Genomic DNA, 18852 nt, shown 5'->3' with positions numbered 1-18852 from the left:
GTGAGTTACTCATCGCACGATTTCTAGCCTCTGACCTGCTCTTGTAGCCACGGTATTTAAATGGCTAGTCCAGTTCAGTTTAATGAGGCAGCAGCCTCATTAAGATATGGAAACTGTGATCCTACAATGTCAATAGGACATTGACACCATTTTTAAACTTGAAGGTGGAAACGATTAGCTGTTGCTACTAGGTAGAAGCTGAATGCTGTCGTGTTCTGAGGGGAGAAAAAAACAGGGTGGTGGATTTTATGGAGCCTACTGTAGTATAAAGGGTTAATAGGTATCATGCTAATAGCTAGGGTGCATCATCGATGATGTCAGGTCACATGTAACTGGAACCTGAGGCAAGAAGGTTCTAATGGAGTTCTGCCAAAGTTCGTCTCTGTAAATGGTGTAAATCGTCGATAAATCTTCAGTAGTTTGCAACGGCATGGTTTCCAGCTCTCTTCCACGCAAGGCACCCAGAGCCCAGTCATGATAATAATGGTGGCAGTGGTCTGCGAACTGTTTATTAAGGATCCTGTCGATGCTGGTAAAGGTGGTATAAGTGAAAGCCATCAGCCTTGCAGAGCACATTTGAGAAATGCCTGCAGCAGCAATCGGAGCAACTAATTGCTACCGGTGCCGCACAGCCAACTACAAGTGCATAAAGCTATGGAGAAGTCTTACCTCTGCATGAGCCACTGGACATCGTGGAGGGCCTCAACCAAGCTACACATTGGAGAAACTGGTGGGCCGATTCATTCAATGCTGGACTGCCTCCGGACTTGCTCACAAACCAGATAAGGATCATGTCAATGCCCTTTATTCAATTGGCAGCTGTGCCGGTGATAATTTAAGAGACAAGGGGTTGAGGAAGAAACCACTAAATACAAAGAGGTCATCTAAGCCTACGATTCCTACTTTAGCCTTCAGCGCAATAATATAATAGACCGGACCAAATTCAATTGGCCCAGCCAGGAACCCGAAGAGAATATTGATTATTTTATAAATGACCTGTACTGCTTCGCAGAAAACTGTAAATAAGGGGCCTTGACAGAGGAGCTCATCAGAGACTGCATCATAGTGGGAGTGATAGATGAGGCACTGTCAGCCTTCTTTCAGTTCAGAGAAGATCTTACTTTATCTAAAGCAGTACACTTAACCAGGCAGGTTTTTTTTATTCATTCACAGGATGTGGATTTCACTCGCTGGGCCAGCATTTATTGCCCATCCCTAACTGCCTTTGAGAAGCTGGTGGCCAGCTGCATTCTTGAACCGTTGCAGTCCATGTGATGTAGTTACACCCACAATGCTGTTAGGGAGGGAGTTCCAGGATTTTGACACAGTGACAGTGAAGGAACGGTGATATGCTTCCAAATCAGGATGGTGAGTGGCTTGGACTGGAACTTCCAGGTGGTGGTGTTCCCATCTATCTGCTGCCCTCGTCCTCCTAGATGCTAGTGGTCATGGGTTTGGAAGGTTCTGTCTAAGAAGCCTTGGTGAATTCCTGCAGTGCATCTTGTAGGTGGTACACACTGCTGCCACTGTGCATCGGTGGTGGAGGGAGTGAATGCTTGACGATGCGGTGCCAATTAAGTGGGCTTCTTTGTCCTGGACACTGTTAAGCTTCTTGAGTGTCGTGGGAGCTGCACTCATCCAGGCAAGTGGGTAGTATTCCATCACTCTCCTGAATTGTGCCTTGTAGACAGTGGACAGGATTTGGTGAGTCAGGAGGTAAGTTACTTGTCGCAGGATTCCTAGCCTCTGAACTGCTCTTGTAGCCACAGTATTTATATGGCTAGTACAGTTCAGTTTCTGGTCAATGGTAGCTCCCAAAATGTTGAAAGTGGGGGATTCAGTGATGGTAATGCCATTGAACATCAAGGGGTGATGGTCAGATTATCTCTTGCTGGAGATGGTTGTTGCCTAGCACTCGTGTGGCTCGAATGTTACTTGGCACTTGTCAACCCAAGCCTGGATATTGTCCAGGTCTTGCTGCATTTGGACATGGACTGCTTCAGTATCTGAGAAGTCGTGAACGGTGCTCAACATTGTGCAATTATCAGCAAACATCCCCACTCCTGACCTTATGATGGAAGGAAGGTCAATGATGAAGCAGCTGAAGATGGTTGGGCCCAGGACTGAACTTTGCAAACAAAACAGGCTATTCTTTGGTGATGATAAGAAGCCTTTCTAGGGGCAGACCAGTAACTCGGTCCAACTTGTGAACCATCGGGCTACCAGCACGTCTACCAGAAAATAAAGCCAGTGTGAAGAAGGCATGGTCGGTGTTATTGTTCCATGTCCAAGTTGTGAAGGGGATAAACCTCATCGGTGTGAACCTCACCCAGACATTAATACTCAGTGCCACACCTGCTGCAAGAGGGGTCATTTTAAAATAGTATGCTTCAGGTCAAAAATTAGAAGACAGGCCATTCCAATCTGCAAGAGTCCAAGATACTGAAGAACAAGCTGTGAGGAGATATGGATTTTGTTATAATGGTATAGCGCTCACCGATATTCTATGGCCGGAATTTTACGCCAGCGGGGTTTTACAGTCCCGCCAAAGTCAATGGACTTTTGAACGGCTCGCCGCATTTACGGCCCCATCCCCACCACGACGGGGGTCATAAAATTCCGCCTTATATGTCATTTCTGAACAACACTGTTCCTTGTTGAGCAAAGAAGCTCATATGGCTTTCCATCTTCTTTATTCACTAGTTGCAGAAGGAACTCAAGTTGACTCAAAAAGCTGTGAACCAGTCTTCATGGAGAAAACTCCATCCCTACCACCACAGGAGGACAGCGTAGATCTTTCATTTCTCTTCAAGGAGAGGCCAGGTGAAGCGAGAGGCAGGTGCACCAAGGATGAAGTTAACCAGCCGCAAGATGACATTTTAGACCATAATTTGTTTTTTTGGGAAAGAGTGGAAGAGGGTAATAACCAAGATGCCACTGGTATCGGTGATTTGTCACAGGAGGAATTCCTGGACAATGCTTTACCGGCAGAGAGACTGTGAGGGGTGAGGGGAAGTAAGATGTGAAAATAGTTAATGTTAATGGGTAGAACGAAAGACTTGAGGTGAGGTATAGTATAAAGGGTTAATAGCTATTATGCTAATAAATGCATCTCAGTGATGTCAGATCACATGTAACTGGAGCCTGAGGGAAGAAAGTTCTAATGGAGTCCTGCTAAAGGCTGTCTCTGTAAATAGTGTAAATAGTCGATAAATGTTCACTAGTTTGCAACAGAATGGTTTCCAGTCCCTTCTATTTAAGGAACCCGGGCTGTGATAATAACACAAGAACGGGAAAATGGAATGCGGGATGACTGAATTAGGCGGAATGCAAATTTTCGATTTCCCGACAGCGGGTTGAGATGCAGTGATCAAGTCAGCGGTATGTTGGGCCTCAGGCTGTCCTGTGGTGGGTTCATACTTGTAATACATTTACATGCCATGAATGCTCATTAGCCTAAACTTTTAAAAATTATGTCCTACCTTCAAGATAAAGTCAGCAGTGTACAAGAATCTCATGACACCCTGTTCACACTTGTTTAAAGGTGGCTTTTTGCAGTTGTGTCTGAGGTCAGCAGTTTTCCTTGTTGAACTCTGTGGCAAAAGAGAGGGGAGCAGGAGAATGGCAGCTTGCCTGGAGGCTCAGGACTGGAAAGAACAAGTCAAGGATGAGAGGAGGTGGGTGTGGGGGTTGCATGTTTGGAGTTTGAGTGCATGGAAGAGTGGAAGAGGGATCTAAGGGGGCACAGAGGGTGGGTTCGGGGGCATGGAGGAGTGAAATGGGAAGGGCCTGGGGTCCTGGAGGGGGGCAGTCAGGCAAGGTAAGAAGATGAGGGGCCTAAAGGGTGGGGTCAGTGCTGTCTAAATGTGGATCCGTCTCAGGGTGTTGGCTGGCAGAGATCTTACAGAGTCCTTACCTGGACTCAGAGTGATCTTGGGCAATGTTCTTCACAATGCATTAAAGGGAGGGCCACAGACATAGTCATGTCCCATAGAGTGGTAAATACAACACTGGACACTAACAATAAACAATCAGTGAACAAAGAAAAACACAACATTTCTTCCACAATAAAGGAAATGTCCCTAACTCCTCTGTAAGCATTAATGTGTGCCAACTATGAGGTGTGCCAATACATTCAGCTCTCTGACTAAACTAGTCTCAAACGATGATGCAAACATGAATAAAGTGAATCCAATGTAATGTAAATTATTTACAAGTGAAATTTAAAATTGAAAAAACATCCGTGCTACCTCTGCGCTCTCAATAAGCCTGATGTCAATGGCAATGCAGTTGGGTAGGAAAGGTCTGGCTGTGACGCAGAACTTCCTTGTTTGACCAGGGGCTCTTTTATAGCTTTGTCCGCTGATGCAGGGTTTACCACTGAAAAGCTTCCCCTGCTGTGGAATTGCATGTGTCTCCTGTTCAAGCTGCCAGCACTTTAAATTTTAATTGTAATCGCGTGGAAAATGGGAAAAAGCGAGAGGAGGTGGTGCTCACTTCCAGTTCCATCAGGAATGGTGCAGCACTAATAAAATCCACCCAATAAGTAAGTGTGTGATTGGAAGGAGAAGGTCACTTGGTGTAGTGTCCCCTTGAGATTGGCAGATATAATTAGCACCATTCACTAGAAACATTTTAACTTTACGACAATTTCTTCAAGTGCATTTTGCAATAAAAGTGGAGGGAAATGGTTCAATTCAAACAAGACAATGTTGTAATTTTAATGGCACCATCACCTTAAAAAGCAACAAAAATGCTTATACTTTGATTAAAGCCTGAGATGGAGGTCTCACCTGATAGTGACTATCTGTCCTACATCCAATGGATAGTCATTAAGCTGAGCAATAAATATTGCAGCAACTGCTTCATACAGAGCTGTTCCATCCATGTTTATTGTGGCACCCACTGGCAACACAAATCTTGTGATCCTTTTGTCCACTTTGTTTTTTTCCTCCGCGCATCGGAATGTTACTGGCAGAGTTGCGGAGCTGCATGAAAGAATGTGTGTTACTGCCAAAGCAAAAGTCTCTAAAACAAGCATTTTCACATCTTTGTCTAATCCTATGCTCTTTTGGAAGTATCAATTTTGTAACTTCAATGAGGTAAGTCAAACAGGAGTATCTATCTTCTCCACCCTCTTTCTCACAAATCCACCTTCCGCTTTCACCACATGGACACAAACAGACCAGCATATTTGGCCGATTACAACACCAATCCCAAGGCATATTTGGAACAATGTTTACGTTATTTGGTTTATCTTTAATTTAAGTAATCACTTTAGCACTATTATAGTGGGAGATAAAGGTTGCTCCAGAAAATTTTCAGAATCACTTCTGCAAAAAATCCACTGTCTATTAGCTCCTTAGGAAATATGACTCTGAAGGCTCTCTGGTACTTCATCTAAGAGGTCATTACTCACATATTGGAAGATATTGAGTGAATAAACATGGACATTCAGTAACCCGTGCAACAGCAAGGAACATTGCAATCAAGCCTGATCCTGTACTTGCCCAACATCCATTCACATGCACTTTCCAATGGGTTCGCCAAATAGCAAACAGAAGCACGATCCTAGGATGACTATCTCCCTTCCTGGCTAAAGACAATTATAGCATACTCACTACGGCTCCAGCTGAGCACTGTTAAATCAGCATGCAGGAATTAAACTTGCAGCCTACTTGATCTGTATGGTTCAGTAACAGATCATGAATGGCATTAAATCAACAAGTCTTCAGGGACTTAGTATTTTGAATTTTAATGGGATTTTAATGGGTAAGCCTCCTAATTAGATCCTGCTGCAGAATAAAAGTAACTTTTCTCTTTTGTGTAAAGACTGTAAATTCCTAACCGAATACTGCTTACTGGATTGTACTGCATTACTGTTACCTGGATGAAATCATGACAGATGTCAGTAACGCCTCAGCCATTCCTCCAATGAACCGGAAGGGGTTTTTCCGTACCACAATAAAATAGATCATGGGTAGAATAATAATACCATGGATGGCTAATCTGCAAAAGAAAATTAAAACAGAGTTAAAACGAATCAGGTCTTAAGTTACATTACGTCCAATAAATACTAATAAAATCCAATACAGAATCATTCCACATGGCATAATTTAAGTCAAACACCACATAGTTGCGCATTAATTCATTATTGAGGACCTCAATTGTATATTTTCAAATTCCATCATTCTCTTTTTCTCTATTTTTACACCCCTGCTCCAACCAACATTATAAAGTTTTCAAAAGATCCACTGATACACAGTACAGTAGGGCAATACGCAAAATGATCTCCAGCCTAGTTGCAAACACCATTGAACTAAGGTGAGTTATGCTCCTGTGAAGCACCTTGGGATATTTTACTATATTAAAGACACTATATAAATGCAAGTTGTTATTGTAGTCAATATTTAAATCTTTTCTACTAAAAGTTTATATTGTGTGTGCTCAGCAAGGCAAAGACTAATAGTACTGGAGGGTGAAACAGCATTCAACTTTACATCCTTATGCTCCTAGTTCACACATACACAAATGTACACACCATTTATATTACAATACAACTCACTTCTTAACCCAAACGCACATAACCACTGTCAAATACTCAGTCCTCATGTCATGAAGTACTCAAACCAATTTGAATTAATGATGAATTCGAAGACAGTTTTACTTTCTGGATTCTTGTACAGCGCAACGTGTATTAAGGCTGCTTCTACTTATTTAATGTAGAGACCGCAACAACTATTGTCCTGTCCATGTGCAATATATTTAAGATGTGTCTGATAACGGGGCAGCTTATTAACATACATAACCACCCAATTGTGCAAGATTCAAACCTGCATCATCACTGAAAGATTAGAATCCACCTTTAATATATAACTCTAGAAAGTAACTATAGTTTACATATTTTCTTTGAAACAACTCAATAACCTGCACTCTCCTACTTTAAATGATAACTGCTTTAATAACTTTTCAAAATTTGCTTCAGTAATTTTCAAAAGCACTTTAAAGATCTGTGATACATACCCAATCAACACTGTAGCCATATAAAGTCCAAGTCTATGGAAAATTTCCCAGTCATCCACTTGCATTATTTTTGCAGCTATAATAAATAATACACCTATTGGCATATACCTAAAAAAAAATTGAGAAGTGGTCATATTAGAAAAAGTAATTTCAAGTGAACTTTGGTACATTTTCATTTCTGACCACATATTTCAGAAATAATAGTTAATTTAATGTGGACTTTGGTATATTCATATTTCTGACACGCACTTCAGAAATAATAGTGAATTTAATTTTATTTGTAGTTCAAATACTTCAGTAGGAAAGTTCCCTTTACAATAGTAAAACTACATTCAAATATGTGAATTTTATACACAATATTAGCCAATGTTCTTCAATGGCACCAAACTACAATGGCTGAAGTCTTGTTCCAGGGGGTAAGTAGCTTTTTGTTTGCCTTTTAAATATTTAGCCTACTCTTCTCCTAAATTATAGTTGACATGACATTTTGGATGTTGAAATGTGGAATGCTACCTAGGAACCTGATTCCAGTGACGATAGTGGGGGTTAAATGTAGCTTTTTCACTGACTGTGCCTCCAAGAACAATGGAAACAATTATTAAAGGAGAAATTTGGGCCATCGATAACAAGAAGAGTTATGATCCCTTGATCTCAGAGATCAATCCATTCCTTGCTAAAGCTGATTCTTGCATTAAGGGCAATAAGGAATCAGAAACCTGACAGCAGTGTCTAGTTCTTGTTATGGCCAAGGAAGAAAGCCAATCCACAGTGTTCCAATGTTTCTCTCAGTTAGCACAAGAAAGATGATGTTGAAATAATGTAGAGAATAATTTTGTGCAACATCCTACTCACCACATGATGATCTGTACTATTTTCATGGTGGCTTCATTCAATGCATCAAAGAAGTCTAGGAGAATTTTGCCTTTTTCACCCATCTGTCCAATAATAATCCCAAACACTAGGCAGAAGACAATGAGGCCCAGCACATTGAGTCCATTAGAGTATGTGCCAACCACTTTGTAGTCACTCTTTTTAGTCTATGAAGATTTTTGAACAGATTAAATTAAGAATTGTAGTCCATTTATGTTATTTGTAGATGATTTGTTTTCAATGAATCAACACGTTTTCTTTGTATTTAATAACACTAATGGACATGCACCCAAACACCAGGGCTCACAAATGCAATATGATTAAAAATAAAGAGGGATCACATGCACAGAACCCTACTAGGACAGACTCTCACAATTTTATTTAACATCAATGTTTCTGTGGTTTACAGGGAATCACAGCCAAGTTTTCAAGAATAGAAAGTGTCTCTTGACTTCTTAGCAGGGAGGGTCATTGAATGACATTTAGGAAGATCAAACCCTGGGACTGAATTCCTCCTCTAACCCAAGGATATTGAAGATGACTGCAGTGCACACCAGGCGAGGTCAGGTATCAATCGTAGGATCTTTCTGCTCTATATGACTCAGTAGCTGCTCTATGGATGGAATCTTCCCAGATTTGCACTAAGTGCAGTAGCGGGCGGGAAAAAGAACATTTTACCCACTGGCCACAATGGTGGCTTTTCGCGCCATATCATCCCAATCCTGCCTCATTAATTATGTATTCATGCATCGTCTGTTCCTCAGATGTCCACGATGTGAGCAAGGCCCTGACGGTAAGTCCTGATGTATGTCACACTCATCAACACATGTTCTGCACTGGCGTGTTTTCCCGCCGACGTGGGCGGTAAATGTGGTGTGGAGGGATGATTCTGGCTTATAATCATATGCAGGTGTATTAAAATGGCGTTCCTGACGTGTGGCAATGGGAAAGGCGGCCCGCCACTGATGGCAGAGCGGCCGATCGCAAACTGGTTTCACAACAGTGTGAAACTGGATTTTTGGCCTTCCTGCCATATTGTCCGTTCATGTCCGTCATGCCGCCCAACGTCAACGGGCACAGAAAATTCCACCCTATAAGGGAGGCAACCGTTTGGGAATTAACACTTTTGTTGTGTGACATGAACAGTGCTTTAGAGACATAGGACAGTGGGGAAAACATCATTGGAGAGACTGCTGAGATAGAGCTTAATTGCCAGAGGCAGAAAAATTGACTGATATTTGTATGTGATGCACATGCTATCAGAATTCTTGGCATAGAGTGGAATATGGGGGAGGGGGCAGGCGACTGGGAGATCCTGTGTTGCTGCATGATGTGGGACCAAACCTTGTGAGCCTCTGCATTATATTCATACTTTCTTCTTTGACAAACCTTACCAAAATTCATAGGTTTTCTCGATCATCAGCTCTTAGCTTTAAAAGGTTGCTATAAGAAAAGCGTGGCACTCATTTAAAGGATATAGCCTTTCTTGTTTATGTTTTGCTCAGATACTTTGAAAAAGCATAAACTTTGTCTTCACACGATTAATTAGGGAAGATGTGGGCTTCAGTGTTTTTTTCTAAGCTTCAGTGTTTTTGCAACTCACTTATCAGAAAGCCTTATAACTTCTGCTGTGTAGCCAGCAGACAAAGAAGTTTGTATCTGTGTGTTCGAGAGGACAAGAGACTGCAAGACTGGTAACTTCTGCTAATGCTACCCCACCTCCAGTCAATAGGAGTCCCAGTGTGGTTCATTATCCTTTATACCTCCCTATCAGAAGGGAATTTCCAGGCTTCTGTTTACTACCTTTTCCCAGCTAGTACAGTTAATCTACCAAACTTCCACTTGTGAGAATATGGAAAAGTGTGGCTGCACATCCTAAATTTATGCACAGCTCATTGATGCTCCAGCAAATGTAGCACAAGGTATTTTTTTGGCTAGCGCTACTTGATGCCACACTCAGTCAAATGCTGCCTTGATGTCAAAGGCAGCCACTCTCACCTCACCCCTGGGGTTCAGCTCTTTTGTCCATGTTTAAACCAAGACTGTAATGAGGGCACTCATACACGTAGAATTTCATGAAAACCAGTGAATTTATTAAAGCGAATAACTGAGATTGTCTAACAAAAATCTTCTTCATTTCCTCCCTTAAATTGAGGTTCCATCAAAATAACTTTTTAATCGATAATAACGCTCAGATTTCTAGACTTTTGAGAGTGAATCACTTAAAAAAAAATAATTTCCTCTTGGACTTGAGGGGCAAAAAGAAAATCCTCATTATTTTCTTATCAAAAATCAAGTCTGGAGATAAGCATGCATTGTACCATGATGTATGTTTTGTGCTGCAGCCAGAGTGACATCACTGGCATGCTCATCTTTAAGCATAACTTTCAGCAGCACTGGAGAGGGTGCAGAGGAGATTCACCAGGATGTTGCCTGGGCTGGAGCGTTTCAGCTATGAAGAGAGACTGGACAGGCTAGGGTTATTTTCCTTAGAGCAGAGAAGGCTGAGGGGGCACCTGATAGAGGTATACAAAATTATGAGGGGCATAGATAGGGTATATAGGAAGAAACTTTTCCCCTTAGTGGAGATGTCAATAGCCAGGGGCGATAGATTTAAGGTAAGGGGCAGGAGGTTTAGAGGGGATTTGAGGAAAAATGTTTTTACCCAGAGGGTGGTTGGAATCTAGAACACACTGCCTGTGAGGGTGGTAGAGGCAGGAACCTTCACACCATTTAAGAAGTATTTAGATGAGCACTGGAAACACCATAGCATACAGGTCTACGGGCCAAGTACTGGAAAATGGGATTAGAATAGATAGGTTCTTAATGGCCGGCATTAACATGATGGGCTGAAGCGTTTGTTTCTGTGCTGTATAACTCGATGACTCAGAAAATGAGACAAAGGATTATTAAATGGGATCTGGATCTTTTTTAAGCTGTGAACCTATTTATAGATTTCAAAATGAGAACTAGCTTTTACTGATTTTATGGATCCAAATGTTTACCCTGATGAAATTCTCCCTGCTGTTTAGACTGCATGTTAATGCAAAATTCACTTTAATGATCCTTTTTGATCTTTAAAAAGTAGAGCATGAAAAACTGTTTAGTTTCTCTACTTTCCTTCTATCGTCCTACCAAACCATACACTTCCCAGGTCCGCAGTTCACAACTGTTCCATTTTAAATAAAGCTGTCGAAAAAAAATAGTGGAAGCTGTATCACTCCACTCTGTGAATTTATGTACTGTATAGGTGCTCTGAGGTGCTTGGAGACTGCGATGCTGTGTATTGATTCTCTGAGACACTGGGAGACTGAAGTTGTTTCTCTTCATTCTGATGCTGTGTATTGGCACTCAGAGATGCTATCCCAACTCAGCGCAGACTGAGCACATTTAGAAACTTGGATCTTGATTTCACATTTCATAACAATTGCTTGGGAACTATTGTGACACCAATGAGTAGGAAGGAAGTTACTCTACAACAAATACAAAAGCAAAATACTTGGAAACCTGAAATAAAAGCAAAAAATGCTTGAAATATTCAGCAGGTCAGGCAGCGTCTGTGGAGAGACAGGGAAACAGAATTGACGTTTCAGGTCAAGTTGACCGTTCATCAAAGCAATTCTATGTTACCTCATTCACTTGCGTTGTCATCGTAACGTTTGGGCCAGTAGTAGTACTGGATTTATTTACAGGTTCAATTTCTACTCGTTTGGTTTTATACTGAAAAAACAAACAAAAAAGGTCGTAGACAACATGTTTTGTTCGAATTACAATAATATTGATCATGATATTGTATAAGGCTGTAAATAATTATCAAAACAACTCAATTCAGTTTTATTTTAAAATACCAGCCAAATGTAACCTGAGCAAATATAAAATATTTTAAGGGAAAAGAAAGGTTATTGATGTCTAGTATCAGTGTGAAAATATGGCCTTTCATCTCTTGGATCAGAGTTCATCCAGCCTAGTCTGTTGAGATGAATGTCCCCTCTAAACTGTTGGCTATGTGTGAAGTTAGTTGATACAGTCTCAACCCAGTTCTTAGTTGCCACGCACACATAGCACAAAATTGATAATAGTTGACAATCTCTTTCAGAGGTGTCACGTGATGACACAGGGTGGCTCTTCTGAGATTGGAACCCAGGCATGTTTTTAGGGAAGATTTCAGGGAGCTTTATAGTGAATAAGCAAAATAGTGCCAATGGTGGAAGTCTGAAATAGGAACAAAAGATGCTGCAAAAGCTCAGCAGGTCAGGCACAGTTAATGTTTCAGGTTGATGACCTTTCATCAGAGCTGCTTTACAATGTGTCTGGCCGGCTTTAGCTGTTCTGGCATGTTGCAAATGAGAGGGGTTGCTTTCACCAGCACAAAAGGAAACATCACAGTTGTAAGAAATTAATGGGGACCATGACTCTTGGCTGAACTGAGAGCAGCTCCAGAGCCATTATGGAAAAAGTTGACATGCTGCAGCAACATCATTGGAGTGGCCTTTTAGATAGAAGCCTTGAAATGATAGGTCTTTGTTGAATAAGATTATTTTGAAAACATCAATAAATATTTTTATTATTTTATGTGGGTAAAATGGTGACGTTTACATCAATGGAAAAAGATTGTGCCCGCTGATGGGCTGGAGACACAAGAAGAAAATGTTAAAGCTTATTTGATATTTGATTTTTTTTATGCTCTAATGCTGGATTTTTACTTGGATATAATTTGGCAATTAAGATTACTTTACACTGTCTTGGCAAGTATCAATATTTAAAGGATATTTAAGGATGTAGCATTTGTTTATTTGGCTGATACAGAAGCTTTCTGTTTTTATTCCTGGTATATCATTTGTGGTTTTATTTAAAACAATGGCAGGATTGTTGTAGGATTTTGCAATATTTTTATGGGGGTAATTTTCGATTTTCCAATCAATTATCTGGTGGCAATTTTAAACAAAAGCAAATGAATTCAAAGCTGCGGAACTGGCTGAATCTGATGGTTTTCAAACACTCAGAGGAAAACAGCAGCTCAATTACCTGCTGAAAGCTGGCCTGCACCAGATTTTCTGGGAATGCATTCCTGTGTGAAAAAAACATTAATTATAAGAGTATTTCACAGAGAAGTGGATATGTGGAACAAACTCCCACCCAAAGTAATAATGTTGTATTGATTAATTTCTGCAAAATGATTTGAATAAAGACTAGTAATGCTCACAATTGACTACCATCAGTCTATTTTAAGCCTGGCTATTATAGTGAGCTATACCTCCTTTCAACTCATGATATTTCCAGTCAGCCTAGATCATGTTCCTAATGCTCCACTTATTTTCCTACCCTTGAAAAACCCTTGTACATATAGGGCTCACAAAATCCAATGGCAATGCCTACCACACTGCCCTTTCTTCCAAATCACTCTGGGAGATGATGCCATCAAAACATTACATTTGAACTGGACTCAGATTCTGAATGAACTAACTCAATTTATTTACAGAATTTAAGCACAACATGCTTAGGTGTAGCAGGGAGGCCCAAGCCTAGAAGTCCTAGTGCTTGTGTTGGCCACATTACCCTGAATCCCATGGGCTTTTACTTTCCTGACCAATCTGCCATGTGGGACCTTGTCAAATGCCTTGCTAAAATCCATGTAATTTGTGAGGCAAGATCTTCCTTTAACAAATCCATGCTGACCATCCCTGACTAGTCCATGCCTTTCCACATGACAGTTAATCCTATCTCTCAGATTGATTCTACTAATTTGCTCACCACCGATGTAAGATTAACTGGCCTATAATTGTTTGGCATTTCCTTTGATCCCTTTTTAAACAATGGAACTACGTTTGCATTTCTCCAGTCCTCCGGTACCTCCCCTGTATCTAGTGAAGATTGGAAAATCATCCTCAGAGCATCTGCCATCTCCTTCCTTCAGCAGCCTCGGAAACAATCCATCTGGCCCTGGTGACTTATCAACTTTCAAGGATTTCAACTCTTCGAGTACTTCCTCTCTCTTTATGACTATCCCATCCAATATCTTGCAGTGTTCCTCCTAGACTACTATATCTACATCCTCCCTTTCCTTTGTAAACACAAAGACAAAATATTCATTCAAAACCCTTCCCACAGCCTCTACATCTACACACAAGTTTCCATCTTCATCTATGATAGGTCCCACTTTTTCCTTAACTAACCTTTTAGCATTAATGTATTGGTAAAATATCTTTGGGTTATCTTTAACTTTACTTGCTAATCTTTTTTCATGCCCTCTCTTTGATTTCCTTATTTCCTTTTTTACATCGTCCCTGCACTTCCTATATTTGTCTAGGCTATCTGCAGTGCTTAGTTCTTTGTGCCTATCGTACGCTTTCTTTTTCTGCTTGATCTTCCTCTGTATTCCTCTAGACAACCAGGGGGGTCTAGATTTGGCAGTACCAACCACTCTTATTTTTGTAGGGGACATGTCTACTTTGTACAATTAGGATCTTGCTTTTTAGCGGTTCCCACTGGTTTTCCAGTTTTATCCTCCAGCAGTGCTGTCCAGTCCACCTCAGCCAAGTCCCTTCTCATTTCTGCAAAATTTGCCTTCCTCCAGTTCAAGACTTTTACTCCTGCCTTATCTCTGTTCTTTTCCATGTGCATGATAAGGCAATTGGTTACAAGTTAGAATGTGGGGCCAGTATGTGGCATGGGGGTACAAGAGGACATGGGAGTAAGGTGTTTCTTAACGTGGCTTTAAGTCCCCACTTTGTCATGCAGGATAAGGTAGCATTCAATGCCAAAGTGAGGACCAAGGGTGGAGGAGGTGTTCCAGGGTTGAAGGTTTTGACGCCATTTGAGGAAGAGGCCATGGAGATTATGGGGGAGCAGCCATTCATTGCAGATGATGAGACCAGATTAGCCTGGCAACAAATTGATAATGCCTCCAACCTGATGTTGAGACATGCACATAAAAGTGAGACGCGTGAAACTGTGGTGTCCTTATTGACTGGGCTTCTCCTTAATATCTTTCTTTACCTCAGTTCATCGCCAAAGGGTGCAAAGGTCCCAGCCCATTGAAGAAAGTAACAACGCCACCTCTGAGGATGATGCCCAACAATACCCAGAGGATGCACCATCATCTACTTCTCTTGCCCCCTTCACCAGCACAGTTACACTCATACTGGTCTCAGAGGGTTTGCATGTAGAATCTGTGGAACATGCTGTTGAACACTTCATAGATATTTAACAGGAAGCTGTGTCAGCCGAGGTTCCTGATAGTAGGACTGTTGGGGATAGGGCCCACATCAGCTGACGACGGGCCTCTGGTTTAGGCCAAAATAAGCCTGCTGGGGATGCATAGAAAGGCAGGGAAACTTCTGGAGGTGGTGCCAGGGACTATGGGGAACCTTGTGCAGATGGTGGAGGAGTCCATTCAAGCCCTGAGTTCTGCCATGGCTCTGGCATGTGAGTGCATGGCTTCCTCCACAGAGAGGCTGGTAACCTCCATGAAGAGCCTGGTCTCTCATACGACTCATGTGCTCAAACCTGCATTCCGTCACTCTAGCCATGAACTCAGTACAGCAGTGGCTAGGCAAAAGGGGAATGAGGCACCTGGATCTCCCTCCAGGTATCCCTTCTCCTCAGGGATACAGGGAGATGCCTCTGCTCAACAAGAGGGAGGAGAAGCACCAGCCAGCCATTTCAGGGGGATCCACCCAGGGCACTCCCCGGTGAGTGGCCACTCCTCATCCCCTCTGCCGGTGACCCCAGTGCCACCAGTAGGCAGGGCTGAGGAGGGTGCCTCTGCACCCATGCAGGAGACCCTGGTAGGCTGGAGCCTTCAAGGCCTTGGCCTACCAGAGGACATTCACCAAGGTCATCACTTGAAACGGGACACCACTCTGCCTCCTCCTCAGCTGTGGATGTCAGGGTCGCACCAAAGCCTGGTGAGTGTAAGAGGGAAGTTAAGATATTTTGTGGGCACAATGGTAGCAGAGCTGTTGAGACACTGCACACTTCTGCACATGTATAAAGCTCACATTATATTTGTTTCACTTGATAATTGTGTGCATCGTGCATTTTTGGGACGTGCTTATTCAGAGGGAATATTGTACTGTCATGCTTCATGATTGTCAATCTTTGATAAATGAAGGATACTGAGGGTCATCTCAATTGTGGAAGCAACAATGTTGTGGTATGTTCGTGTTCCAGTCTTTATTGCATGGTCATGTATGTGACTTGATTTGTATTCTCAAAGCAATGCGACATGGTTGAACATGCAACCTCTGGTGGCCCTGCCATGTATGTCGTTCCAAGGAGATTGGCCGAGGTTACTTGCTAGCATGAGAAGTGATGCGCTGTTTGTGCACCCATGGCTCTGTCACTGTGGGCAAGGAAGAGAAAATTCACACATAATAGCTTCAGTGACTTATGTACAAGTGCGAAGCCTGTATCCTACGAGGCAGACTTATCTTTTGATTTTGAGTGATAAAGGTCTGCTTCCCTTGGCCTTCTAGGGGTTAGAGGATGTGAGTAGTGAGGTAGCTCTGGGTGGAGGCTGGCAGAGGTAGGCACACATTCAGAGCAGGTAATGGTTTGCAGGCAATATACTGCTGGTCAGATAGGTGCCTCATTCCTGCACAAACCGATAATAGATGAGATTCTCTTTGACAGCCCTGGCACATCTTTCCATTGCCCTGGCAGCTTGCAAAGGTGCCACAGGATCTCTGGTCTCTTCCTCATGTTCCTCTTCATCATCCACCTCTGATGAGAGCAGCTGCTCCCTGTCCTCGCCTGGAAATTCCTGTTCCTGTTGCAATGCCACATTGTGCAATTCATAGCAGACCAGGATAATCCTGGATATCCTCTGTGGCACATTTTACAATGCTCTGTCGGAACGGTCAAGGCAGCAGAAGTGCATTTTCAGCAAGCCATGATTGCCCTGGTCGATCCGTATGCTACGTTGTAACAGTCCTCTATGGGGATAACACACTGGTGTCATGAGCCACATCCTCAGGGGATAGCCCCTGTTAGCCAGAATCCAAGCTTGCACTTGGGTAGGGGCCTCAAATAGCTCTGGGAGCGGAGAGTCATGCAAAATGTAGGAGTCATTAGAGTTTCCTGGGAAATGAGCACACATCTGCATAATTCATTTTCTGTGGTCACAGACTAGTTGAAACCACTTCCAATTGGCAAATGCAACTGGCTGCTCCCAGGGAGCTCTAATGGCCACTTAAGTGCAGTCAATTACCCCCTGCACTCGTGGGAACCGCGCGATGGCCACAAAGTCAACTTTGCAACCTGGCTATCTACATTGGGTGTGAACTGAGCAAATTCATTGACCCTTCCGAAGAAGGAATTTGTCATTTCCCTAATGCACCTTTGCATTGCAGCCTGGAATATGCCAGGTGTGTCCCCTATGGACTCCTGGAATGATCCGCTGGCACAGAAATTCAGCACCACAGTCACCTTGAGGGCGACTGGCATTGGGCTCCCTCCAAATCCGTTGGGCTGCAGGTCTTGTTGAAGGAGCACACACAGGTCGGTGACTGCCTCCGAAAAAGCCTTAGCTGTCTTTGGTATTGCCTCTCAAGCATTTGGAGGCAGTTGGTACACATTTTGAACATGCATTGATGTGCTAATGTTCTTTGGCAAAGAAGACGGCCCTGATTGGTTTCCTCCTGAGCTCCTCCCCTCTTGGCGGCCTTGTGGCCTGTGGTGTTATGTGGCCAAGGCCCTCCTCTGACGAATCCTCTCCTCCACCACCCGAAGTTCTAAAATATTGGGTGTATGAGGCCCATTGTGAATCCAAAATGTGAAGAAGGCAGGCAAAGATATGAGCTCCTCTGTTTACATGGCCTTCATTCCTAAAGCAGCTGCACTTGACCAATGGGAATGCATGACCCTCACATGGACCACACCCAGAACTCCTCCCATCCCACAGTGGCCTCCTCTCACAACAACCTCCTCTCCTGCCAAGTCAACCTGTGTTAGCAGCCATGTCAATGGAAACGCAGTGTGACTCTGCAGTTGCAATCCATCCACCTCTGCCCTCGTCACCCTGAGCTTCCTCCAATTCCTTGATCCTTCCAACATCACTTTCATCCTTCCTGCAATCATCCTCAAGCCTCTAACCATCACCTTGACCCAGTGCCAGTGACCCTCGACCTTCTGTCTCTCACCCCTGACCCTCCCCCCTCACCTTTGAGCTGCCTGCTGTCATTCAGGAGCCTCCCTCCATCATCCTTGACCTGCCCTTGGTATCCCTCGGATACTCTCAACCTGCCTCCCTCCAGATGGACTTGCCCTGCATGAAGCTTGATGTCCCCTCTGTCTATTGACCTTCCACGTCTGGTTCAGCTGCCTCCCTTAGACACACAGGACCACAGCTCGCAAATGTAGACCCCCATCCTATTGGCCAGAACCTGGCTCCATTGGGACATCTCCTGCCTCCACCCCCACCCTGTACCCCTGACCACCAACTCCAAACATGCCAAAATAAAAGCAAAATGCTGTGGATGCTGGAAATCTGAAATAAAAGCAGAAAACGCTGGAAAAACTCAGCAGACCTAGCAGCATTGGTGAGACCTAAGCCCTCAATGCAGCAGCAAATTGATCCCTCTGGGGTTAAATGCCATTTACTACTGTACATCTGGGACCCATAGCAGTTCTCTGCAGACATAAATACTACTGAGCCAAACTGAGGTCTATCTGGATAGATTACTGGAGTAGCTTTGGAATGTTCTTGACGCAGTCCCAGACTCCTACCAGGATTTAAGGGATGGCCTAAGAAGTGACCGCTGTCCTGATGGAATTTATTATCATTATAGTGGTGGCATTTGATCCCATTTCCTGATCTGCATTTCGTACTTATGGTCTAATTTTATAATTTACACCATACAATTTCGACCTTTTAATCTTTAAAAACTTCACTCTGCTCCTCACAGTGAATGTGATCAGACTCTGTTTATAAACATTGTTTAATATGCTCCAGCCCTC

The 18852-nt window shown here is 42.9% G+C and overlaps 1 protein-coding gene across 1 annotated transcript in view; it reads right to left on the bottom strand.

Moving 5' to 3' along the window:
• The window catches only part of slc1a1 (solute carrier family 1 member 1), a 69357-nt gene that overhangs the window by 13797 nt on the left and 36708 nt on the right, over positions 1–18852 (bottom strand). Inside the window, exons 5-10 of the mRNA XM_078569383.1 lie at positions 12919–12961; positions 11524–11613; positions 7876–8060; positions 7024–7131; positions 5887–6009; positions 4794–4988 (exon numbers count right to left, since the gene is read on the bottom strand). Of these exons, the coding sequence (XP_078425509.1) occupies positions 4794–4988; positions 5887–6009; positions 7024–7131; positions 7876–8060; positions 11524–11613; positions 12919–12961 (744 nt within the window). The remainder of the gene's footprint in view (positions 1–4793; positions 4989–5886; positions 6010–7023; positions 7132–7875; positions 8061–11523; positions 11614–12918; positions 12962–18852) is intronic.

The sequence above is a fragment of the Cetorhinus maximus genome, chromosome 2, assembly GCF_964194155.1.
Source record: "Cetorhinus maximus chromosome 2, sCetMax3.hap1.1, whole genome shotgun sequence".
Taxonomy (NCBI): domain Eukaryota; kingdom Metazoa; phylum Chordata; class Chondrichthyes; order Lamniformes; family Cetorhinidae; genus Cetorhinus; species Cetorhinus maximus.
This window is presented reverse-complemented; position numbering and strand designations above follow the sequence as displayed.